This window comes from Jatropha curcas, chromosome 3, assembly GCF_041381405.1.
Source record: "Jatropha curcas cultivar XTBG-Jc1 chromosome 3, XTBG_Jcur_1.0, whole genome shotgun sequence".
In the NCBI taxonomy this organism is placed as follows: Eukaryota; Viridiplantae; Streptophyta; class Magnoliopsida; order Malpighiales; family Euphorbiaceae; genus Jatropha; species Jatropha curcas.
The window spans coordinates 30,558,192-30,584,906 of NC_143153.1; the positions used below are offsets into that span (position 1 = coordinate 30,558,192).

At 34.3% G+C, this 26,715-nt stretch overlaps 5 protein-coding genes across 8 annotated transcripts; 2 read left to right on the plus strand and 3 right to left on the minus strand.

Annotated features, from left to right (window-relative positions):
- The first annotated feature begins 1,884 nt into the window (after window positions 1–1,884).
- On the plus strand, window positions 1,885–10,086 carry CLF (SET domain-containing protein). Of its 2 annotated transcripts, XM_012223869.4 has the most exons (17): window positions 1,885–2,170; window positions 2,779–2,880; window positions 2,976–3,295; window positions 3,780–3,941; window positions 4,802–4,886; window positions 5,129–5,278; window positions 5,364–5,411; window positions 5,503–5,574; window positions 5,676–6,391; window positions 6,689–6,845; window positions 6,956–7,179; window positions 7,445–7,576; window positions 8,731–8,821; window positions 9,010–9,057; window positions 9,132–9,260; window positions 9,354–9,431; window positions 9,569–10,086. In XM_012223869.4, the coding sequence occupies exons 1-17, from the start codon at window positions 2,108–2,110 to the stop codon at window positions 9,758–9,760; spliced, it is 2,769 nt and encodes a 922-aa protein (XP_012079259.1). In that variant the 5' UTR covers window positions 1,885–2,107; the 3' UTR covers window positions 9,761–10,086. The 2 variants fall into 2 exon arrangements, with proteins under 2 accessions (XP_012079259.1, XP_020537308.1); XM_020681649.3 differs by lacking the exon at window positions 1,885–2,170 and having other exon boundaries at window positions 2,783–2,864.
- Window positions 10,087–11,385: 1,299 nt separating this feature from the next.
- Window positions 11,386–14,927, plus strand: LOC105639729 (PLC-like phosphodiesterases superfamily protein). 3 transcript variants are annotated; one of them, XR_001047134.4, is made up of 10 exons: window positions 11,386–11,692; window positions 11,787–11,909; window positions 12,004–12,141; window positions 12,436–12,534; window positions 12,630–12,933; window positions 13,027–13,250; window positions 13,330–13,416; window positions 13,635–13,837; window positions 13,931–14,112; window positions 14,733–14,927. XR_001047134.4 is itself a non-coding variant. In XM_012223868.4 (8 exons), exons 1-8 carry the CDS (start codon window positions 11,585–11,587, stop codon window positions 13,815–13,817), a joined length of 1,266 nt encoding a protein of 421 aa, XP_012079258.1. In that variant the 5' UTR covers window positions 11,386–11,584; the 3' UTR covers window positions 13,818–14,377. The 3 variants fall into 3 exon arrangements, 1 of the variants encoding a protein (XP_012079258.1); XR_002285083.3 differs by having other exon boundaries at window positions 13,635–14,112; XM_012223868.4 differs by lacking the exon at window positions 14,733–14,927 and having other exon boundaries at window positions 13,635–14,377.
- A 227-nt stretch (window positions 14,928–15,154) lies between these two features.
- Window positions 15,155–17,305, minus strand: LOC105639728 (F-box/RNI-like superfamily protein). The gene is made up of 5 exons (XM_012223867.4): window positions 17,107–17,305; window positions 16,811–16,957; window positions 16,141–16,276; window positions 15,810–15,908; window positions 15,155–15,647 (listed from the first exon to the last, which is right to left on the minus strand). Exons 1-5 carry the CDS (start codon window positions 17,193–17,195, stop codon window positions 15,435–15,437), a joined length of 684 nt encoding a protein of 227 aa, XP_012079257.1. The 5' UTR covers window positions 17,196–17,305; the 3' UTR covers window positions 15,155–15,434.
- Window positions 17,306–18,354: 1,049 nt separating this feature from the next.
- On the minus strand, window positions 18,355–19,885 carry LOC105639981 (caffeoyl-CoA O-methyltransferase 1). The gene is made up of 6 exons (XM_012224187.4): window positions 19,682–19,885; window positions 19,478–19,558; window positions 19,321–19,400; window positions 19,084–19,228; window positions 18,878–19,009; window positions 18,355–18,774 (listed from the first exon to the last, which is right to left on the minus strand). Exons 1-6 carry the CDS (start codon window positions 19,763–19,765, stop codon window positions 18,481–18,483), a joined length of 816 nt encoding a protein of 271 aa, XP_012079577.1. The 5' UTR covers window positions 19,766–19,885; the 3' UTR covers window positions 18,355–18,480.
- Window positions 19,886–22,279: 2,394 nt separating this feature from the next.
- On the minus strand, window positions 22,280–23,772 carry LOC105639727 (caffeoyl-CoA O-methyltransferase 1). Its single transcript, XM_037637763.2, has 6 exons — window positions 23,597–23,772; window positions 23,393–23,503; window positions 23,233–23,312; window positions 22,998–23,142; window positions 22,788–22,919; window positions 22,280–22,663 (listed from the first exon to the last, which is right to left on the minus strand). Exons 1-6 carry the CDS (start codon window positions 23,678–23,680, stop codon window positions 22,370–22,372), a joined length of 846 nt encoding a protein of 281 aa, XP_037493691.1. The 5' UTR covers window positions 23,681–23,772; the 3' UTR covers window positions 22,280–22,369.
- Between the last annotated feature and the right edge of the window lie 2,943 nt (window positions 23,773–26,715).

A 26,715-nucleotide genomic window follows, 5' to 3' on the forward strand; every position in this document is an offset into this window, starting at 1 on the left:
TTTTCCAGCAAAACCTGTTTCAGTAAAAACTCAATATCTACTTCATTTATTCATTTCATCTCATGCTTTTTCACCATTTTCAGTCATCTTACTCAATATTAAGCAACATATCTTCTCATTATCAACACACCACACAATTTATCATGCAAGGAAATGAATTAAACTAAAAGAGATAGCACACCTTCACTTAACAAGCTTGGAATCTTCTTTTTAGCTTCCTTCTACCTTGAGCTCACCTCTCTTGGATAGAATAGAAGTTGAATTAATGCTTGAATCCCATTAAAATCTTCACTACCATTAAAAGTGATGGAGAAAGGAAAGTGGAAGAGGAAAGTAGGGGAAGAAGATGAAGATAAGGATGAAGAAATGAAAAATGAAATGGAACTCACGGGTAGTCTCTAGAATATCAATGATTTTTATGTGAAAATTACCAAATGGTACCTCAAGTGTCAAAATGGTACAACTCAATACCTCAACTTTATATTTTAGTGCAAGCAAGTCCTAATCCTTATACTTTGATCTTTTTGTTTCCTTCAAGTAAGTCCACTTCTTTTCCTGATTTCAATCACATCCCATTCTAGCCCACTCTAGACTCTAATGGATCGAACCGGGTTTTAGATCAACCCGACTCTACTTTAAGCATCAACTCGATTCAATAGAAAATGAGACGTTACAATACTCTCATCCTATCTCCTCTCAACCTCTTTCTCTCTCCAACCCCTCCTCACCATCTCCCCTCACTCTCTTTATTTCCCTTCAATCACAATGATGTTAGGAGATTTAAAACCAAAACTCAAATATCTAAAATTAATAAATCAAGCAAATCCTCCATCTCTCGTGAGGTTTAATCTTAGGCTTATGTGAACAAAGAAATTAATTTTCAAAAATGATTTTTATGGTTACTCGTGGGTTTAAAATGTTAAAATTAGCGTGTTTGTCTTTTTTAAGTGTTATATATATATATATATATATATATATATATATATATATAAATCAAGCAAATCCTCCATCTCTCGTGAGGTTTAATCTTACGCTTATGTGAACAAAGAAATTAATTTTCAAAAATGATTTTTATGGTTACTCGTGGGTTTAAAATGTTAAAATTAGCGTGTTTGTCTTTTTTAAGTGTTATATATATATATATATATATATATATATATATTAGAAATGAGAGATTATTTTTGAAGTTTTGCAAAATTTTTCTATGCCTGATTCAAATTTGAAATTCAAGTATATTATTTTTGAAATATTGATTTTTGATTTAAACAATTTGCTTTCTGTTGATGTAATTTGATTTATATATAAATCTATTGTATTTAACTTAACTTGAATTTAACTACACTCAATCTGACACATGATATGTATTAATTATTATTGGCTGATCGTATACAAATATTATAAATTCAATCCAAACCGACTATAATTGAACTTATTTTTTTAAAAAATAAAACATTTTATAAACGCGTTGATGATTAAACAAGTGAATTGAATTCAACAATGTGAAAAATGAGTTGGTAATGAGAAGAAGAGATAGTCTTGAATTTGTTATCTATCTCCAAGTTGCAAATTTTGAACCTTTCAAAGTTAGGTCACACTACATTTGCCAATAGGTCGATTGTTGTTTGTTTGACCTATAATACTACTACTAATAAGTTTGGAAAAGGTTACACAAAAGAGAAGCACAAAACATGGCATGTGAATACGACTCATTTGTCCAAAGCCCGAACAAGGAAGAGCGCACAGTAGATAATTCAAAATAAAGTCTGACCTTTTGCTTTCCCCCCCATTTTTATCTCTCTCAACAGACAACCCCTTTTTTCCAATTTTTATTTTATTTTATTATATAAAATAAAACCAACAACCATTAAAGATAATTTATTTTAATTTTTTTTATTAAATTAAAAATTGGAAAGCAACCTCTCGAAATTTTCAGATAGTATGTGACTTTAGGGTTTCAAGCCGACCCGCCAATTCCTCCTCCTCGTACTTTTATTCAACCGTAATTTTTATCTTTGCTTTGCTTTGCATTGCATTGCTTCTGCATGAATCGGATCCTGATCCGGGTCCCCATTGTCGATTCGGGTTCCAACCTGCCTCGTCTCCTACAATGGCGTCGAAGGCTTCGCCGTCTGCTTCCGCTAGCAGATCGGAGCCTCCTAAGAACTCTCCGGTACTCGCCTTTGAAATCCATTCTGTTAACTATATCTAAATGCATGTGAATTAGATTCATTTGATGGCGCTAATTCGCAATTATTTATTTTTTGTTGTTTCTTTTTATTATCTGTTGACCGGGTTTTGGTGACTCGGTAGCTTTTAACTCAATAGAAAACCTGTGTTTAATCAGATAATTGCGTTGCATTAGAATATAAGGTAATTTAGGTAGAGATCTCTAGCTGCATTGTACAGAGTCGCTAAGGTATCAGTGTTTTTGAGTTACTCTTTTTTTCTTGAGAACTTTAACTCTATTCCGGTGCTGGAGCTTCAACTTGAAAATTGTGAAAATATTGCCAAAAGTAAAAAAAGCCGTTCAATGACGTGGAAATTCTGCTAATAGATAATGAAAGTCATAATCTATCTTTTTAGGAGCTGTGCGTGGTACACTTGGCTCAAAGCCTCTATGTTCTTTGATTTTTTCTGTTTGGTATTGGTTTATCCAATTCTCTACCTCGCTCTTTATTTTTGTTTCATTAGGGATTTTTTTTTTTAAATTTTTGTGTGATTGTGTATGATTCTGGAATCTGAATTGTAATTAAGATGGACTCTTGATATTTTTTACAGATGACAAAACCACAAGAAACATCTCCAACAATAAAAGAGATTTTATCAGTTATTGACTCTTTAAAGAAGCAACTTGCAGTTAACCGGTGTGTTTCAATAAAGGTGCATTCTTTTGGTATCATAGTATTTTTAATTAGTGTGTTGGCTTTTCGGTTTAGTTATCATTGTTTATGAATTGGAATTTGTGATATTTTCAGAAACGAATGGAAGATAATGAGCAAAAGTTGCTCGGCGTCACAAACCATCTTTATACATTGTCAAATGAAAGAAGAAATAACTGGATTAACATAACAGATGGTAGTATAGATTTACTAACAAAGAGGCAAAAAGATGCACTTGGTATGCACAGTGGTATTGACATGAGTAATGGAGATAAGGACACTTCTCAAGAAGATGGTCATGCTTCTACAGCAGTCCTTCTGGGATCCAGTATTCCAGTCAAGAGTGCTGTTCGCCCTATTAAGCTCCCAGAAGTGAAGAGACTACCCCCTTACACTACATGGATTTTTTTGGACAGGTGTGTCAAAGTTATTAATTATTTTTCTATCTATAGGCTTATTGCTAACTATTCTTTTTATATTTTAATATCTTCATTTGCTTGTGCGAAAGGTTATAAACTTTTAGATTTGGTGCATTCACTATTTGTTGCTTCAGATGGTCTTTGAAATGAATGTTCAAATCTACTTGAACCTTTTGCTGGGGCATAACACCAGTTATCAGCCAAACTCTGGAAACAGCCTACTACAATCAATGGATAGGTTGCATAAAAATGAGCCTTCTTAGATCCTGTAACACGAGAAGTCTCATGCACATATTTGCTGGATAGTAACAATTGTGGATAACGAGTTTCTAGTCTCTAGATATTAAGTTGCATGTTCTCTCAACTCAAATCTCTTTTTATTTTTCTTTAAATACTATTTTGTGGATTTTATCCTCACCTTGCTTATTTCTACAAGTCTTCATTAATTTTATTTTTTCAATTTATGATATGCCTTGTGCAGAAATCAAAGAATGACAGAAGATCAATCAGTGGTTGGTCGAAGGAGAATATATTATGATCAAAATGGTGGTGAAGCACTTATTTGCAGTGATAGTGAGGAGGAAATAATTGACGATGAGGAGGAAAAGAGAGATTTTGTAGATTCTGAAGATTATATTCTTCGGTTGGTATAATAATGTTATCTAATGTGATCTACTGTCTTTCCTTTTTGCACTGTCCCTCTTCTTTTTATTTTCATTTTCCTGTTTCTATATCACAGTGTGATATCTATTGTTGACTGTTATGCTATTTATTGTCCTTTTATTTTCTGATCAAGCTCACTTATTATAACTGGATTATTCATTTTTTTTCCCTACTCCTAATTCCTTAGAGTTCTAGAATTACAATAACTTTTATATTTTGACTACAAACAGGCACATTAGTGAATCTACAATAAAGGCTCTATTTTGTTTACTATGAGCATTCTTGCATTCCTTTTCTTGTTGTTAGATTCAAGTTTCTTTATTGACTGAGAAATTTAGTAGTTACTGGATTTCTTTTTCCTAATAAACTAAGGCAAAGAAGCCTTTAATTCAGATGACAAAAGAGTTGGTTTTGGTCTGTGGTTCAAGTTTCTCAAATGAAAAAAAAAAGAAGAATTTTATTTGATCTGTTGAATGCTTCCTCTATTCTAAAGACAGTAGTTTTCTCTACGTTTTAGCTGAAGCAAAATGAGGGTGCAATGTTGTCAACGAATGGGAGGTGCATCAATATTCATGGGTGTCCATATTTGTGCCAAGTTTTAAGCAAATAAGCTGAATCTTTTTCTGTGCATGTGTGTTGGGTGTACTTTTTTTTTTTCTCTTGGGGGGAGGGGGTGGTGGGGAGTGGATGAAAATTAGCACAAGAACCTTATGTATTTGATACAAATTATATATCTTCTGCTTCTCATTCCTGATTTTTGTCCCAGTGTTTGTGAGCAACATTACTATATGCTTTAATTCTGCATGTGAATTAAAACTGATAATTGATCCTGTGTACCAGAAATACTGTCAAAGAAGTTGGTTCATCTGATTCAGTGATGGAATCACTGGCACAATGTTTTTCTAGAAGCCCTTCTGAAGTTGAGGTATGCATTTGTGAAAAGAATGTGGTATTGTCAGTCTCTATGTTTCTTTTAATTTTGTCATGTCTTTTCATTTATCCTTCTCTACCTGAAGGAATATTCTAATTACGTCTATTCTACCAATCTTGTTTCCATTTTTAATATCTGATAAAACTGGTCACTGTGTAAGCTTTGGTCCAGCTGTTTCCCATTTTCTTTGTGCTGGCTTTACACAGATATGAAACACCATCAAACATCTTATACAGGCAAGATATGAAGTTCTTACAAAAGCAGAGACGGCTGTGGAGGATCCAAAAAATGGAGAAACTGATGCACAAACGGTGAATTCTTTTCTTGACAAGGATCTTGAAGCTGCTTTGGATTCTTTTGACAACCTATTTTGCCGTCGATGTCTTGTAACATTCTTGTACTCCAAGTTTTATGTTGTTCTTTGCCAACTTCTGGTAATTAAATAGAGTTCTTCCTATTTTATATTGGCAGGTCTTTGATTGCAGATTGCATGGATGCTCACAGGATCTTGTCTTTCCTGTAAGTGAATCATGAAAGACTAATTGTCAAGGTGTTCCATGAATGTATGGTGGTAAATCTTACTTGTTTTATTAATGCAACATACTGCTAGGCTGAGAAACAACATCCATGGAACCATCTAGATGAGGAAAATGTACCATGTGGTCCACACTGTTATAAATCGGTCTGTATTTGGTTTTAGTTATCTGATATTATTCTTTATAAATACATAGGCATTGGGGAAAATTATATGTACTATATTTTTTTGCATCTTACTAATGTCAGGTTTTGAAGTCAGAAAGAGTGGGTATTGCAAATTCTTCTGAGTATGGTGACATTGGAGAGAATTCTGTCCGTCCAACTGATGGGATTGTGGCACACGTTACTTCAAGGAAGAAGTCTTCTGCTCAATCTGCCAGAAGGAAAGTAAAGTCCAGCCAAAGTGAAAGTGCTTCGTCAAATGCAAAAAATGTTTCAGAGAGCAGTGATTCAGAGATTGGACCTCAGCAGGATGCCATTTCACCCTCCAAGACTAAGCTTGGTGGAAAATATGGGGTTTGTCAGAGGAACAGCAAACGAGTGGCTGAACGTGTTCTGAGTTGCATGCGGAAAAGGCAGAAGAAAACAGTAGCCTCTGATACTGACTCTGTTGCTAGTGGAAGCCTTTTGCCTGCTGATATGAAGCTTCGGTCTACTTCGCGTAAAGAAAATGAAGATGCTAGTTCTTCTTCCTGTAAGAATGTTAAATCTGTGACAACTGGAAGGTCTAGGAGGAAGGAGACAACTCAGGATAGTAACAACTTGGTTCAAGGTGAAGTTCATGATGATCCTCCAAGTGAGATGATTACTGATCCACCTGCAACTAGTAGTGATGACACTTTGAGGAAAGAAGAGTTCATAGATGAAAATGTATGTAAAAGAGAGCTGGGTGATAGCAAATCTTGGAAAGCTTTTGAAAAAAGCCTATTTGAGAAAGGTATAGAGATTTTCGGACGGAACAGGTTAGTGGGAATATTTTGTGTATTCTCTGTTGAATTTGTTTTTGATGTTTTAGGTGTAAGATAGGCTTCCAAAAGTGTGATGTCTCATATGAAGTATTGAAAATTGTTGAACTTTTGAAAATTGATTGTTAAATCTTTAGAATTTTCATCTTTCATTATATGTTGATTTGCCTCATAAAAGAGTTGAATCGCAAGTTCATTGCTATAAAAGCAAATCATCTTAATTTAGTTTATCAGTCCCAAGAGATTATTTTTCCATTTTGTATCATCTAATGGTGAGCTTTGGTTTCCTGACAGTTGTTTAGTTGCGAGGAACCTTTTAAATGGTTTAAAGACTTGTTGGGAGGTCTTCCAATATATGAATTACTCTGACAATCGGCTGGCCTGCCAAGCAGGTGATGCTGCAAATTCTCTTGGTGAAGGATATTCCAAGTTTGACTTCAATGGATCAATGGTTAGGATTGACTTGCTTGTGTCTTGTTTATGACTTCTTTCTCTTGTGAGATTTACATATATTCTTTTTCAATCATGGTGTGGTGGGGGCATTATTGAACCGGATGTCAGAGTAACAATGAAGTAAGAAGAAGATCAAGATTTTTACGCAGAAGAGGAAGAGTTCGCCGCTTGAAGTATTCTTGGAAATCTACTGCTTATCATTCTATTAGGAAGCGAATTACTGAAAGAAAAGATCAGCCATGCCGCCAATATAACCCATGTGGTTGCAGAACAGCTTGTGGAAAGCAGTGTTCCTGTCTGTTGAATGGCACATGCTGTGAGAAGTACTGTGGGTGAGCCTTTGTTTTAAATTCAGAATGTGATATCGAGATTTTTTTTTTTTTTTTGTATCCCTTGTTTCTTTTCCAAATGTGGAATTTCATTCATATTTAAATTTGTTACGATTTCTCTCATAGAGCTGCATTCTTTTGCAAATTGAACAATTTGGGGTCTATATATTTAGATGTCGGACTGCCTGTTCACTTGCATACACACTCGCACAGGTGGTTGATTTGCTGATGATGTAAGAATACAATTAACTTTTACTTGTTCATCTAGATGTCCAAAGAGTTGCAAGAACCGATTTAGGGGCTGTCATTGTGCTAAAAGTCAATGTCGAAGTCGTCAATGTCCATGCTTTGCTGCAGACAGAGAATGTGATCCAGATGTTTGTCGGAATTGTTGGGTCAGGTGAGTTAGTAACTGTCCTTATAGTAATTCAAAACTTGTAGGCAATCTTGTTTCTTTTTTCTCCTTTTGCCTTGTCTTCAAGAAAAAGAATCCACCCTATCAGGAAGGTGTTTGAATCTTCTTCATAATACCAAGTTTATTAGTTACTATTTCAGAATGCTAGTTTTATTTTTCCCAGCCTTTTATTTCCAAGGTAACAATTCACTTAGCAATATATGTCATGTGATATGCATTCTGTTTGTTTATATTGTATCATCCTGCCTACCAAAATGGGTTTTGTCCTTATATTTTAAAACTAAAAGCCAGATTTTTGTTATATTTTTGCTACTGAAGATCATAAAAATTTTTTAGTCAGTAATAATGCACTGTATCTGTTAACATTGGGATCACATTAGGATTTAGGTTTTTGTAAGGCCCTCGCAGAATAACCAGAAGCTGCAAGGGCCTTACAGTATCCCATCATGCATGAACTTGACAGCTTTACCCTCTGGGTCCAAAAGTTTTAGTTTAGGTCCATAGGTGAAAGTTCTAGTTTTGTGAAGTTGCTTGTCAAAAAGAAGTTAGCTTGCTGCTGCTACCATGACCATGTACACCACTCTTGATGACCTTATTTTGCACCATCAATTCCATATCAAGCCAGGCACCTCCACTTTGTCCTCTATCTCCCTATCTCATGGCATCTCGGTTATTGCATCTACTATCACAATAACCCTATAAATACTGCTACAACTACTGATTCACTACACGTGAGGCTAAGAGAGCAATATTATAATTTTTTTTAACATTTATAATTCTTTTCTACACTACAGTAACTGCTTAAAACATAATTGGCAATATAATTGGTAAAAGTATCATATATTTGCCTATTGTGTCATGTAATGCATTCATTTATTCTTCGTGAATCTTAGGGTTTCGAATGGCGAGTTTTTTACTCCTTTAGATCTTATAGATATGATTAATTCATGGATAAAAAAGAATTCTGCATCCCATGCATAATTAAACATAATGCCTTGACCATCAAAGTTCTGATTTTTCTACGTAATTGATTGTCTAGATACACTTTTCTTTCTATCTATCCGTGCATCTATATTCTTTTGCCTACCCTCCTCACTGCCACTTTTAACCTTTTTGGCTCATTAATTGATTTATTGCAGTTGCGGTGATGGTACTCTTGGGGTTCCTAACCAAAGAGGTGACAATTATGAATGTAGGAATATGAAGCTTCTTCTCAAACAACAGCAAAGGGTAACTACATATCCTCCTTTTATCTCTTTCCAGTTGCTTTCATATACTATCAAACAAAGATGCATATATTACCAGATGGATTGGAAGAAGGGGGGGGGGGGGGGGGGGGGTTTGTTCAAGAACCATTCCTGAGAAAACTTTTTCCTTACCCTAGTAACATCTTGAGCCTCATTCTGCTCTATGTACAGGTTTTACTTGGAAGATCCGATGTGTCTGGTTGGGGAGCTTTCTTGAAGGTAATATTTAGATATGATGTTGTTATTTGCTTGGCTTTCATCTCGCTGATGAATAATACTTGGTTACTCTCCAGAATAGTGTTGGTAAGCATGAATATCTAGGTGAATACACTGGAGAGCTGATTTCACACAGGGAAGCAGATAAGCGTGGGAAGATATATGACCGTGAAAATTCATCTTTTCTCTTCAATCTGAATGATCAGGCATGATCTTTATGAACCATAATAGGATTTTTAGGGGAAGATTCGAAATTTATCTTTTACATGCTCTTATGATTACCATATTATATCGTGCAGTTTGTCCTTGATGCTTACCGAAAAGGTGACAAATTGAAGTTTGCCAACCACTCACCAGATCCAAATTGCTATGCAAAGGTATATGTCCGATTGTTGCACATGGTGTGTTGTATGTCTACTTTGCATTTATTTTCTGATTTATGGGTAGAAACTCTTGCAACAAAACATTTCAGATACTTATGTCACTTTTATCTCTTCCAACCAATGTGTGGCAGGTCATAATGGTTGCAGGGGATCATCGGGTGGGCATATTTGCCAAAGAACGGATTAGTGCGGGAGAAGAACTTTTCTATGATTATCGTTATGAACCAGACAGGGCGCCTGCTTGGGCTAGGAAGCCTGAAGCAAGCGGATCGAAAAAGGAAGATGGGGCTCATACAAGTGGCCGTGCTAAAAAGGTTGCTTAGTTTGAGCATTTATTAACATCCTCAATTCAAAATTTTTGTAATTCTTTAACACGGAGAAGCAGCATCATTCTCATTGACCTGAAGAGGATAGATGCAAGCTCATTCATTTTCTTATTGAGAGGCTATTGCCATCTCCACATTTAACTTATTTGATTTAGCACTCCATCATATGTTTATTCTTCATCAAATTGTATTCACTAAAGCGGGAAAAGAAAACTACAAATTCAGCTAATCAAATACCATCTAACATTGAACCATCCATGTAAAGGACAAATGTTTTGTAATCTCATCAAATCCCTTCAACAATAATCTTTGTTAGCTTTAAACTGTGCCATGGTATTTTTATTTCTTCTAATGGATTCTTGTAGGGAGCGCTTGTTTGTTGCTTGGACACTGCAATTAATAGAGACCTTCCTCTTTTCTTTTGTTTATTTACCTATAAAAAAACAAGTGGAGAAAGGAAAATCTAACCGATGGAGACAGATTATAGAAAGCTTTCTTCTTTAGAAGGTGGAGTCTATCATGCATTAGAGATTTGCGATTTGTCTAAGTAGTTAAAATCAGATAGAGGCATTAACCTAGGTGTCCTAGTGCTTGTAGGTATAAACAATTGGACGGTAAAAAGTTTTAGAAGCTAATGTTCCTTTTTCTTTTTTTAGAATGAAAACTAATCTTCAAGATAGCAACTCCTTTATGGACAAGAGATTTGGGGGGCGTGTTGACTAAGGAGAGAAAGGGATATTCTATATTTTGTAATTCAAGTCCTTTGTTTTATCTTAACCCTATATTTGAAACCTGTCATTTTGGTATATTCTTCTCCTTTTCACTTTGCTTAATCAAAATTAATAGAAATATGCTATGCATTTCCTAATACCAAAGCAAATGCAGATGATGCCTAATAGAAAAGGATAAACGTTGATACTTTGAGTTCTAGTTTAAATTCCCACCCCTCACTATTTGATTTATAATTACTGTTCTTTATGAATAGGATTGACTTTAATAGATTTTGATATAATTTACAATGATGTATTTGAAATTATAATTGTGAAAGTCTGTTCAAGCTTAGTGTACGGTTCAAATAATAACATATCTCTTGTATATAGTATTAGAAAAAAAAAAAAAAAAACAAACAAACAAAAGAAGAAGTATTTAATGAAGTCGGTAGCTACAGCAAGCTGCCTCTGCCAGTTAGCATTAAAAGTTCTAACCTATGCAAACCTACCAACTTCCCTATCGTCTAAAGAAACTTGGCCATTCGCTCACACATAATTTCATTTGCCATTTATTAAGGAGAGAAAAGGCAAAACCCAACTAACCACCAACTTTCTCCTGCCATTTGGAGTTTTAGAATTATCAATCGGTTATTTATTACAATAGACAATCCTCGTGGATTATCCCGACTTCCTATTAATTCGCTCCTTGACAAGAAAAGCATGAATACCCGAAAAACACTGTAAGTGGCTAACCTACCCCACCACGTGCCAGGCACTGACAAAGTGAGGAAAACCCAAAAGCTTAGAGTACGCTATTCTTACTTACTGAGCTGAAAACGATGTCGTTTTTTAGTAATAAAGTTCAAAAAGATAAAATGGTGGTATAAAAATAGAGAAAAAGTGCTTATCTCTATTCTTCCCTCGAAGAAAGGAAAAATTAAAGTGCTGTGATTAAGCCCGCCTTTAATCCCCACAAAAAAGAGAAAAAAAAAATTGTCAGCTTCATTGCACAGTAAAACTCTCTTTCGCTTTGTACCTGCTGTATCTAGTTTTCATCTCTCTCTCTCTCTGTCTCTACCCTCAGTTCTCGAGCTCTGCATAAGCGGTGGCCATGTTTGCGTGCTTCGCGGACCATCGTACCTTATGCAGAGCCCCTGTTGCAATTGGATACCTGTACCTCTTTCTGCTACTCTCTTCTCTCTTCATAGCACATGCACAGGTATTACCTTTTCTTTCTCTCAGTAATTATCTTTGATCCATATGATTTCGCTGTTCTTTATTGGCGATGGAACTGAATTGCCAAGGAATTTCAGGTGCTGGACTCATGTACAGCAGCTACAAATTGTGGGGCGGGGCTTTTTTGTGGAAACTGCCCTGCTTTGGGCAAGAATCAACCTGTCTGCACGAGGGGCCAAGCTATCATACCCACCTCTATTGTGAGCTTCTTTGTTCTAAAGTTTGCGTTTTTGTTCACGATGTTGACTCTTTTCAGCTAAAATTTGGTAAAATGTTTTGTGTTGTTATGTGCAGATTGATGGGTTGCCTTTTAACAAGTATACGTGGTTAGTGACTCATAACTCATTCAGTATTGTGGATGCACCTTCTTTGCCGGGTGTTCAAAGACTGACATTTTATAATCAAGAAGATTCTGTTACTAATCAGTTAAGGGTATGTATTTTTCTTCTCATTTTTGTCTCTCCCCTCCCCTTACCCTGGGGTCGGTTTTCAATTTTCATTGAGGCCTTGTTTCGTTCTGGATTTGAGAAAGGAAATTGAGAGTCTGGATTATGCCATTGCCGTTTGCATCTATTTGTCCAAGTTAGAGTAATGTTCAACTGCACATTTCGTGTTCATGCACTTGGTTTCTTGACTATTTGGCAAACCATTTCCCACCTTTGGTTTGTTTTTTGCGCGAATCGATAGATGCATTCTGTTAATTTATGCGTTTCTGTTGTTTTCTAGAATGGTGTAAGGGGACTGATGCTGGATATGTATGATTTTGATGGCGATATCTGGCTCTGCCATTCGTTTCGAGGGCAATGCTTCAACTTCACAGCATTTGTAATGTGCTTTCCCATTTTATCATTTTAGCTAATTGAGATTGGCTAGTAGTTTTGTGAATTAGTCAGTGATTCGTTCAAATGGGCTGTTCTCAGGGACCTGCAATTAATACCTTGAGGGAAGTAGAAGCATTCTTGAGCGAAAATCCAACTGAGATTGTGACCATTATAATTGAGGACTACGTGCATACTCCAAAAGGATTAATAAACCTATTCACAAGCGCCGGTTTAGATAAATATTGGTTTCCTGTCTCCAAGATGCCCAAGAAGGGTGAGGACTGGCCCACTGTGACTCAGATGGTACAAGAGAATCACAGGCTTCTGGTTTTCACTTCTGTTGCATCTAAGGAAGCAGAGGAAGGCATTGCTTATCAATGGAAGTATATGTTGGAAAATGAGCGTGAGTGCCATATTTATAACTACTTGCTGGTTTTGTGACCTTGATTATTGGCTTGTTGTCCGATAACACTGATGACTATATATTGGGTTTCAGCTGGGGATCCTGGGGTAAAACCAGGCTCATGCCCAAACAGAAAAGAGTCAAAGCCACTTAATTCCAGAAGTGCATCTCTTATACTAGAAAATTATTTTCCAACATATCCAGTTGAGAGTGAAGCTTGCAAAGAACATTCAATTCCACTTGCTCAGATGGTTGGTACCTGCTATAAGGCAGCAGGGAATGTAATGCCCAATTTTTTGGCAGTCAACTTTTACATGGTATTAATTTTGTACTTGGACAAAGCACTGCACTTAAACATATTGTGATCAAGTGCTCTAACGGAAAAAAATGATGCAGAGAAGTGATGGTGGTGGTGTTTTTGATGCTTTGGATAGAATGAACGGCCAGACATTGTGTGGTTGTAGTACCGTGACTGCCTGCCAGGTATGTTATCATTTCATTTTCACATTCTTGTTTAATTGCTTTGTGGAGTCTGAAAAATCAATGATTTTGATCTTTTACTGTCCAAACTAGTTGTCTAAATAAGACATAGATGTCTCGTTTTGTAGATAGCTCCTCAAAAATCGCCTTAGTTTCATTGGGTCCCATATGTGGCAAGCTTCTAACTTGTAGCTACATAAATTTTCTGTTGAATCATGCAGCCTGGAGCGCCTTTTGGATCTTGCAAGAATGTTGCAGTACCTAGTACAAGTCCTGTGACAACTACTACTGCAGGAAGCTTTTCGGGATCTGTTCAGTTTTCAAGATCTGCTTCATCAGCCATTTCTCCAAATTGTTTGATTTTCTATTTGTTTTCTCTTCTATTGATGGCATTTATATTATGAATGCAATGGATGACTTCCAGGTTAGGTGGTTAAGTAGCTACTCCTTCAGTTAGACAGTCAGTGAGCTACTGTTTAGTAGAGGCTTATAGTGTCTGTTTGTATTCTCCGGTCAGGATTGGTATAACACGTTCCTGCCTTATAGAGGAGGTAAAGAAATACTTATCAGAGGTATGAAGTGTGATTTTAAACAAAGAACTTTTGAGATTCTTATTTGGAAGCAAAAATGAGGACGAGCAAGGAATCTGAGGTAGATAGCGGCCAAGAGATGCCTAGAATATGTCAAGAAGTGATTCAGGTATGCAGTGTACATTGTTAAATTATTGGCTGCGCTGCATCCTTAAAATTGAATTTTCACCACTTAGTTCTCTGCAGTAGTAAGCTTTCTTGCTGTTTCTTGTGTTTTGCATCTTGATTAGGATATAACATCTCTCCAATGTTAGCAAATGTACTTCTAATAATTCTAGGAAGATCCAAAAAAGTGTTTTGCTTGCATAAGCAAAAATGCATTATCCAAGGAACTCTCCTAAAGTAAATTCAACTAGAGTGAATTAACTTTGTTATATTCCTGCTTTAGCTGATGATAATGTCCGTAATCATCCTAATTGTCAGAAATGGCATCTGTAACATATTTCCAGTTTGCTACAATAAATGCATTTTAATACCATTCCTATCCTCTTTAAAATCATTATATATCACGAAGTGAGGGGAAACCTATTGAGGAACATGTTGGTTGGAAGTAGGAAATCCTATAAGCTTCAATTCTGATACTATAAGAACTAATTTCCTCTTGGTAACTTGAATGTATTTTCATTTTTTAATACTGAATTCATGCGTCAAAAACTCACACATCCCATATTATCGCAACAATTTTTCTATCTTTTCTTCCTGTTACAGATTATTTCTCTCTGTTTTCAGGTCCATATGCATCTCGAGTAGAATCTGTTGAGCATATATTTAACCGCTTCCAGCGTTATTCCTTATGTTTATGCTAATACTTGTATTTCAATATTCTACTGCTTCAGATTTGCTCTCCCACACACATACTCTGGCCTTTAGTTAATCTTGCAAATATTCTGAAACATATATATAGGCTGCTGGAATTGATTTTTACCTGAGTTGTCTTTTAAATATAAGAGTTTATGTGATGTCTTGGGAGTGAAACTGAAAAACACAGGTACTCGATCATAGGGGGTTTCAAATTATGCTCCAGACCAGTCGGATAAAAAAAGATTGAAAATGAATAATTTCTGCTGACAGTAGGAATTGGAAAATTGGAATCATAATAAAATGTTGTGTATATTTTGTTGACCGACCGAATCAACTGGAATTACATAGTATTTTGAATTAGAAAACCTGAAACATGTAAACATTTGACTGTACAAAATAAAAAATCAGTCTTCTATACAGGGCAAATGCAGAATCATTTGCAGACACGATTATCACTATAACGCTGCTGTACTTGGCTGCAATTTGAATTACACAGCTTAACTTACTAAATTTACTGGATTCCTTAACTTAAAATGATAACAGATACAGAGCAGAAACAATCTGTACAAAGAAAAGCAACTTCATAGACGACAAAAAATGGAAAAAAAAAAAGTCAGAGATATGAGCAGCTCATGCAACAGGCAACATAGATGCACTTCCAATATTTTCCAGAAATCCTCCATGCTTTATTTGAAGGGCTGGACTGATAGTAAGCAAACAAATAAAGCAGTCTGCAGGTACTCTGGTTCCCCATGCATTAATCGATTCCAGTTTTCGACATTTACCGACAAGATTAAGAAGCCCAATCTCTGTTACATGACGACAGCTCCATAGGCCAATGGTCTGAAAAAGAAAGCAGAGATGTATAATAACCATTTATTAAAGAAAACAGAAGGAATCATCTTAGCAGTCAATAATGATACCGTCTAAGCAAAAATGAAGAAACAATAAGGTCAGTATAAAATCAAGTTCTTCCTAATGGTTCAATATTCCCATATATCTCACCTTTAAATTTGGACAACTATTTGCAACAGCAAATAAAGACTCATCGGTAATAAATGTCCCGCCAACGTTCAGGTGTTGCAAGGAATTAGCTCTTGATATCTGTTGAAAAGTGAAGAGAAATGAAAGACATAGAAGAAGGCAGTTAAGTTAGTCATATCTTCCTTAATAGAGCAATTCTAAAGTGAATGGATACTGGAAAATTATACATAACCAAAACATCAATAAGTAGTAAAGATAGAGAGAAACTGTGTAGCTAAAGAGGTTATGTCAAAATAGCGGTGATGCTAAAGTTGAGTTGTTATTGTACTGAGGGTTAGAGATTATCTCGTACCAATTGAACAACACCATTGTCTGTGATTAAGGTCATCCCCCATAAAGATATTGATGTTAGATTGCCAATGCATTTTGCCAAAGATATTTCACACAGTCCATTGTCAGTTATCTGGCAACCCCAACGGCTCCTTGAACTGGAAAAAGAAATAGAAAATTCAAATCGCATCAATGGCTAATTATATCAAAATTAAAAAGATCAGAACTTCTGCAAGCTAGAAAGGCTCTGGTGTACCTATGAACCTTCTCAGGATCAAGAATTTCTAAAATTAATACCCATTTGCCATTTCTACAAAATCGTGTTCATAACATCAATGCTTATGCTTGAATCCTTCGAGCATTTGGCATTTAAGTGATTCTCAAAATCCAAGCAGTTTTGAGGATAAGAAAGATTAAGAGTAAACATGGAAAAACACTTTTAGCAACCATGCATTCGGTTAAATCAAACAACTTTAGAATCATAATTAAAGTGAATATACATGGATAGAAATGAAAAACCAGGAAAAATATAAACAGAAACTTGAAATTTCAAATTACCGACAAATAATATCCTTTCTCGCACGCATTACCATCAACCAAAAATTCATTAACCCCGACAGATTACTATCTAAATAACCGATTTATAACTGAAATACACAAATAGAAAGGGAGAGAGTACAAACAGAACATACATATCAAGTTCTTTAAGGCTGTAAGCATAGCGTACAAGACGGGCAGTGGAATTATCATCCATTTTCAACCCTGCAAAGCTCAAAGAATTTCTCCTTGCCAGAGACAGCTTCACCCCTTCTTTCCATACCCTGCACACACTGCTGGCCCTAATATCCATTCATACACACAAAATCAAAAATTACCAACCAATCAAAACTTGATATTTTTTTCTTTTCAAATTGAAATTCATCAAGAAAATAAAACAAGAAGAAGAAGAAGAAGTTGGCGACGAAATCATGAAAGCACTAATACTTACTGGGCTAAATCAGTGAAAGAATTTATAAGAACAAATATATGAGCTAACAGGTCAATTGGTAATCGATCAATCTCTGCTCTTTCATCCATTGTTTTGTTTTTTTACGGTATCTGGAGAGGAAACAGAAAGAAATGAAAGAATCTCCAGAATCTTTTTTATGAATTATGACTATGATATGATCGGCAGAGGGCGGGCCAAGTCATAATTAATTAAATAATTATATAGAGAGAAAAAGCAAGAAAGGATGTGGTCATTTTCCTGTCATAATTTCATTTGTTTGCGAATATTATTCTATTAAAATAATCAGAAAATAAATATAACAAAATTATTTTGTAATAAAATGGTGTTACTCAATGCTTTTTTTAAGAAATAGATAAAACAAATAAATAATTAAAAATAAGTTATTAAATTTATTTATCAAATATCATAAAAAAACAGTATGATGCAACATCTAATAATTAGTTTTTATTATAATTATATATTTTTTATTTCATCAATTTATTTTGAAGTAAAAAATGCAGAATCTAGATGCGTCCTTTGTGGCTTTTTTTTATTTTTATTTTTTAATTTCTTGATTTGGTTATTAGTCAAAACAAAAAAAAGAAAGCAAAAAGGTCATATACTTTACGTGATCAATGAGTTAATTAGTTGTCAAATAAGATATTTCTACCAGCTTAGCTAAGCCATTATGGTTTACTTTTGGTGTCATGTGCTATTTCTGTTTTTTTTTTTTTTTTTTTTTTTTTTCCAAACACCACCTTTAATAGTGTTATATAAGCATTGCACTCATGTTATAAAGCTCTTTGGTTGTTGCATGAAGGTTATGAAAATATATTCTAAGCTCAGGTTTTTCCTAGTATTTTGTTAATAAAATTTAATTTCTCTTAAAAACAAAATAGAGATGGGCTTGTTGGGCCTAATTGATCCCTTTATGCAATGTATAAGGACAAGCGGGCCTTATCCAAATCACAAAAACCCACCTGGTAGAAGGATTGTCTAAAGATAGAGAAAAGTTCCTTGTTATTGTCTCTACTATGACTGGACAATCCATTCTCTAGGGATAGTGGTAATTCATTAGCTAGTTAGTTAGTTAGTTGGTTGGTTGAATTCCTAACTTTGCAAGCCCTAGAAAGCTTAAGATTAGGTAGTTAGTTTAGTCTTTTTGGGCTCAAATGGCCTAGGAAAAGTCAATTGAAAATTAGGCCCTCCTAGGCCTAGCCCAACATAGCCCAGCCACTTCTTTAACACGTCTAGTTTCTGCCAGAAAACAATAACCAACACCCATTTCACTTGGCAACGTAAGCTTATTTTTTAATACATTATGTTATTATACAAGGAAAAAAAAAAAGTCTTGGAATTTGATTATTTAAATGATCAGCTAATGCGGCGGCACAGAGTAATCCCGTCACCAATAGGGAGTTGGCAAATCTCAATCCTCTGATCAGCAGCTATGACCTTGTTGAACTCCAATACATAATCCCTATAGTACCGAATATGTTTCCTTAGTGGCGCATCAGGTAGAGCAGCCACAGATCCACGCCATAGGGTGTTGTCGTAGCCAATAATTGCTCCAACCTTCACAAGCTCAATATTCCTCTTGTGATAATTAAGGTAATTGTCCTTATCAGCATCCACAAAGATAAAATCAAACTTCCCATGATTTTTCTCCTGTAGTGTAAAATATTTTCCGTCACAATTTCTCCAGGAAAAACAAAATGCTAAAACGTTATACTTTTGAGTTTTCAGTTTTCAGTTTTCAGTTTTCACTTACGTCTTGAACTAGTTGATCAAGAACTGGAAGAGCAGGGCCTTCTCTGAAGTCGATTTTATGTGCGACGCCAGCTTTTTCAATAACAGGGAGACCCAATTCATAGTTTTCACGATTGATGTCCATAGCCAAAATCTGCAATTTAAAGGCAGATTAATTATTTTCTTTGTGGCATTTCTGGGCAAAAAGATTGTCTCACAGAAACTTACCTTTCCATCATAAGGAAGAGCAAGAGCAGTGGCAAGAAGAGAATAACCAGTATAAACACCAATCTCCATTGTGTTTTTAGCATTCATGATCTTAAGTAGAATACTCAAGAATTGCCCTCCATCAGCTGAAGTGGTCATAATGCTCCTGTTTTATTATTATTATTATTATTAAAAATTAATATAAATAAATAAATCGCTAATATTATAAATTATTATGGATTGAATTTTCTTTTTTACCATGGATGATTAGCTGTTAGTTCGCGAAGCTCTTTTAATGGCGCAGGCTCCTTAGGATATACACTAGTGTCGAGTATATACTGCAAATACAAAAATAAATACAAGAAAATAATTTTACAGTGATTAGAAAGTAAAAGAATAAAATATGAAAGCTTGCCTGGTAAAGATCATCACTCTGCAAGAGACTTCTGTGGCCAACATCCTGGTCTGGTTCAGGCTCATTATTTTCAAAAATATCCTGCAGGAGATAATAAACAAGAACTAGGTTGTAGAACTCCAAATTTAAAATAAAAAAAATGATAATTCTAAATAAATACTATCATTAGTTCCAACTTAAAATTTAAAGAAAAAGGTATCTTGCCTTGTAAATAGCAAGACTCTGAGCAAGATTTTCGTGGCCACCTTCTTGGAGGTTTTGCTCTTCTTGTTGATGAACTGAAGCCATTGCTGCTAAATGTGCTAGTTAAATGCCTAAACCTTACTTGGCTTTATAATGATCTTCGTCTTCTCTGTTATGGATATTGATGGATTTTTAATTTGCTCTATTTATAGGCCGAGAGTGGTTGGTAGAGAAGATATAATTCATCTACCTAAATTAAAATAAAATAAAATAAAGTAAAATTCATCTAGCACACTGTTTGACTAACTTCATTTATCTTTTTTGTAATGCAAATTTGTAATCATCAACTCCTGACTTACTGAACCATTCGTCTCTATCTGGAATTACATAAATTGACGGATTAATACTGCAAGAAACACTATGCACACTCAACCCACTAAATTTATTTAATTTAAAGTTGATCATCTTAATATTCTTCTATACACGTACCCATTCTCAAAATGTCACAACAACCCAAAGAAAAAACAAAACATTTTACGAAAGAAATTAGAAAAAGAATGCTATAGAGGACTCGACGGTCAACATTCACCTAGTAGCAAAGAGAGCTGCTGTCAGCAAAAACATATTATCCCCTTTGAATTTAGAAAATATAACTATTATATAAGTATAAGCAAGTAATTTCTTATTAATTTTTTATTAATTCAAATTCAAAATTTTTATTTCTGCTTTAATTTCAAAAATATAATACATATTTTATAAAAAAAATTACAAAGTAAGAACATGGAAATAGTTTTAATTGATATGACATAATACTGATTTGTAAGACATATTTATGAATAGAAAGGGAAACAAGAAGTAATTTGGAGGAAAAATTAATGGTTTTACGTATTTAATTTGTCTTTATAGTTATTATTTTCCATTGGAAAAACGAAAGACACTATAGTAATCAATAAAAAAAAAAAAAAAAATTTCTTTTTCATTTTCTTTCCCTTTTTCTCTTTTACCAAACAAGAGACAAACACAACCATTTTCTTCTTTTTACTTTTTCAGCCTTTTCAGGCTCAAACGGCCCAGAAAAAGTTAATTAAAAACTCGGCCCTTCTAAGCTTAGCCCAACATAGCCCAACCACTTACTCAACTCCACAAGTTTCTGCTAGAGAACAATCAAGCGATGGTGCGTTTGACTATTCTTGGATTTTTTTTTTTTTTTTTTTTTTTCCTATTTTGGTTAGAAACGGTGCGTTTTTTCTCTGACTGACATTGAGTTATCTCGTAACTTGTATTTTTTATTCAATTTTCTAGAAGGAAATTACAAGATTTTTTATTCTCGCTCTTGTAAGAACAATCATATCGCTTGAAAAGTTCGTTTTTTTATAAAGGCAAAATTATTATTTTATTCTTGAGGTTTTACTAAATTATTTAAATAGTCCTATTGTTTGATTAAATATCCAACACATTCTTGACGATTTGCTCCCGCATCCTAAATATTCCTTCCTCCAGTTTTTTATACTTTTGCCGTTAAACCACAGTAAAAACACTTTAATACCTTATTATTATTATCATCATCATCATCATCATCATCGTCATCAAAGGGCATTCGTTGAGCATGAGCAACATCACAACAAGTGCCCAAAAGCTAAAGCTGAGTGCTTTGGAACCATTCGCTGCATAGTAGTGATGAAACACAAGCAAGGAGGATCTCAATTGTGTCCTTGTTGAGATGCAAATAGAGCCAGGGAAGTAAACCTGTGATGTGCATCAGGAGCCTTGTCTCTGCATCCTTGAATATAGACTCACACTGATGCACAGTGATATAATGAGAAAACCCCAATAGTTAAACTTTAATCTCGAGACCAAGATGTTCGATTCATCTCGGCGATACACTTGCAAAAAGAGAGTATGAGTGTGATTAAATGCGTTAGGGTATTGAGAGAAGGTAGTGATGGTGGTGAACAACACGCTAGTCTCCCTGTTTTGGCGATGAAGGCATGGTTGGGATTGGGGAGATTTGAAGAGGCGAAAAAGGAGCTGAAGGGCATGATTGTGTAAGGGAATTCCTGAGAGCGTTTGGGTTTCGGCAGTGGAGGCATACTTTGAGACGAGGAGACCGTTAAGGGATTGTTTTTGGGTCTCTGAGAGAGATGTCATGTAAGCGCAAGAACCACTTATAGATTGACTATATCCAAGCGTGAATTGTAGTTGGCATACAAGACGTTCGATCAAATGCCGGATAGAAATTTGGTTTCTTGAAACTCTATCATTCGCGGTTATTATCAATTTAATAGGTTCAAAGAGGTTTTGTGTTTACCGTGAATTGTTCTTGACAAGCCCTTTTGAAATTAAGGGCAAATTTGTCATTTTAAAAGATCCCTCTCAACACTCTGTTGCCTTTTCTTGTGATTTGACGGCAAAAACACAAAAAAAAAAAATTTACAGAATGACTATTTAGGTTAACGGAGCAAAATGTCTAAGATGCGTTGGATATTTAACCAAATAATAGGACTACTTAAATAATTTAGTAAAACCTATTTTTCCTTTTATAAATATAAAACTTTACTTTAAATTATTTTTGTTTGGAGGATTGACTATCTTTAACACGATAATATTAAAAAACAGACATTTGCTATCTTTAAACTCGTATTGGAATTTGATTATTGGATATTATAAGCACAACCAAACATGGATTATACATATGCCATTTTAAAATGATCAGCTAATGCGGCGGCACAAAGTAATCCCATCACCAACAGGGAGTTGGCAAATCTCGATCCTTGGATCAGCAGCCATGGCCTTGTTGAACTCCAAGACATAATCCCTATAAAACCTAACATATTTCCTTAGGGGTGCATCAGGTGGTGCAGCCACAGACCCATTCCATAGAGTGTTGTCGTAGCCAATAATTCCTCCAACCTTCACAAGCTCAATGGTCCTCTTGTGATAGTTAATGTAATTGTCCTTATCAGCATCCACAAAGATAAAATCGAACGAGCCATGGTTTTTTTCCTGTAAATTGTAAAAATTTCCGGTTATAATACAATTGAATCTCAGGGCTTCTTTGGTTTATCTGTTTATTTCTGGTAGCAGATAAATGTTAACTACTAAAAAAGCTATATTTTCTTTTACTTACATCTTGAACTAATTGATCAAGAACAGGAAGAGCAGGGCCTTCTCTGAAGTCAATTTTATGCGCAAGACCAGCTTTTTCAATGACAGGAAGACCCAGTTCATAGTTTTCACGATTGATATCCATAGCCAATATCTGCAGCATTTGACAAGAACTTAATAATTATTCTTTTTAAGCAATTCTGAACAAAAAGATTGTCTGATAGAACTTTACCTTTCCATCATGAGGAAGAGCAAGAGCAGTGGCAAGAAGAGAGTAACCAGTATAAACACCAATTTCCATTGTGTTTTTAGCATTGATGAGCTTAATTAGCATACTCAGGAATTGCCCTTCATCAGCTGAAGTGGTCATAATGTTCCTGTTTTATATATTATGAATTAATAAATCAGAAACAGTATAAGTTATTATATATATGAATTGAATTTTCTTTTTCTTTTATTCTTTTTACCATGGATGATTTGCTGTCAGCTCGCGAAGCTCTTTCAATGGCTCAGGCTCCCTAGGATATACACTAGTTTCAAGTATATACTGCAAATACAAAGATAAATAAATGAATAAATTTCAATTTAATAAGTAAATAAAAGAATAATTAAATACGAAATGCTTGCCTGGTAAAGAGCATCACTCTGCAGGAGACTCTTGTGGCCAATTTCCTGGTGTCTACCAACTAGGTTTTGCTGTTCCTCTGCTGGTTCAGGCTCCTTAGTTTCAAGAATATCCTGCAGGAGATAAAACAACAACACTAAAATTAAATAAATACAACCATCAGTTCTTGCTTAAACTTAAAGAAAAAAGTATAACTATTTTCTTGCCTTGTAAATAGCAAGACTCTGTGCAAGATTTGCGTGGCCACCTTCTTGGTGGTTTTGCTGCTCTTGTTGATGACCTGGAGCCATTACTACTAAATATGTTGATTGTTATACTTTGCTCAGAATCTCGTTATTCTCTGTTATGCATTCTGATATATATATTTTGCCCTATTTATAGATGGGAATAGTTGTAGAGAAATGTATAATTCTTCTATCCAAAACATGATAAAATCACTAGATCTCACCAACCGGTAACCGGTGGGACTGAGACAATGTTTTACAAACTTTACCTTATCTTTTTGGAAATGCAAATACGTAATCATCAACACCTAATTCCTTGGACCATTCTCCTTCTTCCAAAAACATAAAATTAAAAAATAATGATTAATTTATTTTTTATATCCACATCAATACATATTTTTTACTTTTTTTTTCCCATAACAGAAAATGACAAGTAGTTGTATTTCATTCATTTGAAGTTACTTAGGAAGTTAGGACGTTATTATGAAAAAGAAAAACATATTAAAAATATTAACCATGGATTAAAATTCTGTTTTTTAATTGAATGACTCGTAAAAACTCTAAAATAGCTAAAAAAGATTAAATTATTTTTTCTGACCATATATATAATTTAAAAATTGAATTAAATTACTTGCCTTAATAAAATAAAATCTTATTATTTCAAATTTAAAAGCATGACTCTCTGAGTCAAATTTAAATTACTTGAAATTTGTAAAAGAAAAAAAAAATGCATATAAAAGTGAATTATGAAGTGAAAATGGATTATAATTGGTTAAGTTGAATCTAATCTAGTTGAAGTTAATTTAATGGAGAAAGGGCTCCATCTCACCTAACAAAATTATTGAATTACATGGTAGCCATTTTGAAAATGTCATGAGAAGCCAAAAAAAAAAAAAAAAAAAAAAAACAATTTTCTCCTAAAACGGGCTCAACCGACTAGATTGACCACATATAGGAAAGACTAACAAAGAAGGTCCCTTTAGATTTAAAAATATGAATATTCTCCATACTAATTGTAAGTGTAAGCTCTTTAGTTATCTTTTTTTTTTTTTAGAAAATCTCTCTAATATATAGTAATAGATTACTAGGCAACATCATGAATGATTTTAAAATTAAAATTTCAGCGACTAATACAAATATATAGACATTAAACAAATCACAAACATATATAGATGTATCTATTTATTCAACAGAGTAGGATTATAAAAGTATTTGTCTTATAACTAAACTACTCCCATCAAGTTATTATTAGAAACTAGGAGAATTCAGCAATAGCTTGTAAAGTCAGTTTCGTCAACAATGGCTGCAGTAGCAGGTGAGTGAGTCCAATACCGCGTAAAATCAGCAGTCCCTGTCATAATAATATTCAAGGAGAAAAGGACAGGAATTTTTATACATTAAAAAATAATATATATGACTATGGAGGTAACGGTAAAACATACCCAAGTTTCAAATCATTGCTAGCAAAGCCTTCACATTAATTTCCACTTTCACCTAATAATACTAATAATAATGAATAAAGAAAGTGCAATTAGTGATAGTTAAAGTCTTTATTTTTGTCACTTCGCAATATTAGTTGACTGATATTCGAATTCTTAATATCACTGTGAGAGAAATAATTTCATATCATTAAATTAATACTCATTTGGTCTTCTAAGTTCATCTTTCCTATGGGTAAATAACTAAATATATTTCAAAAGCATCCGTGGTGAAAATAATCCAGAAGAGTAATATGCTAAATATTGTAGAGTGACAATTTGTGAAGCATGCTTTAGAAATGATAACAATAGCCAAATTATTATAAAATGACTTCCCTTAATCATATTGTTTTCTCACAATAGATTGATTCACTGTCCTCTTGTAAAAGATCAGTCGTGTTATAAATCAAGTTTTAAGCCTCCTTAATTCCTCAGATTTAAGCTTTGTTTGATAACTATAATTGAAGGAGAGTAAGAAGGTGCAACTTCTCAAAAAATTTATAAAGTCGTTTTGCTTAATAGTTCATTATTAATTCAAATTTTCAAGCATACCATTCTTCTTCCCCATACAAAAGGAAGTATGCCATTATTAATTAATTTACCAACTTATCATTTGAATATATTATTATTACATCTAAATACACTCTAAATTATATTATGAACATCATTTTTCTTTGTAACTTCAGAATAATTTAATTTAAATTTATTTGCATACCTAACCCATATAAATCATACCTATTAGACGTGGAAGTACACTACCTAATAAATACGCCATCTTAAACCAAACAAGAAAGAACTTCTCATTTTATATTTTCCTCACCCTTCAACATTCTCTGTAAAGCCCCTGGAATCACAGGCAACAGCCCTCTTCCCCTCTTTTAACTCTATAGTCTTCTTTATGTTACATCCTCGTGCTTTGTCTACCATTTGTGGGTATCTTATGAATTTCTTTTATACGTCCAGAGAGATGGATATTGTCAGTTGAAAACCACTGCCTTCGGCACCTAAATTGCAAATTTGCTGCGTTAAGATTGATCGATCCTTTTTGCTAGATGCTAATGTTAGTACAAAGGCTGAGAAATTGATATACATTAAAAAAACAATTAAGATTAATATAAACATCCTCAACAAATATAACCCATCAAAAGCAGTCGATCTTTCCAGGTCAAACCAAAGACTTGTGAATTCTTGCTACACCACACAACTACATAAAGGTTCTAATATTAAGTGAACAGAAATATATCCAGTCTCTCTGCTGATTTTAGATTCTAAAATCTAAAAACAAAAGTGGTTTAGAAGGGACCAAGAAGTTAACAAGGCACCTGAAACTTTGATGCACAAGTACAGATTAAGTGCAGACTCAGGGAAACAAGGCACGCCTCAAGCAAATCACAAAACAAACCAATCATGAGGTTCATGATGGAAATTTAGAATGTGGGAAGAAAATTTTACAAAAGGCCTGCAATATAAAAATATGAAGCATGTGGATTCAGTTGACATTATATACAGCAAAGAGGTAGGAACATATAAATTATAAAGCTACAAGCTATACACAAGCCAGCCAGCCATTTACTGAACAGAGGCTAGTGCAAGGAACTGCTCCAGCTTGAGCCTTAGAACTGT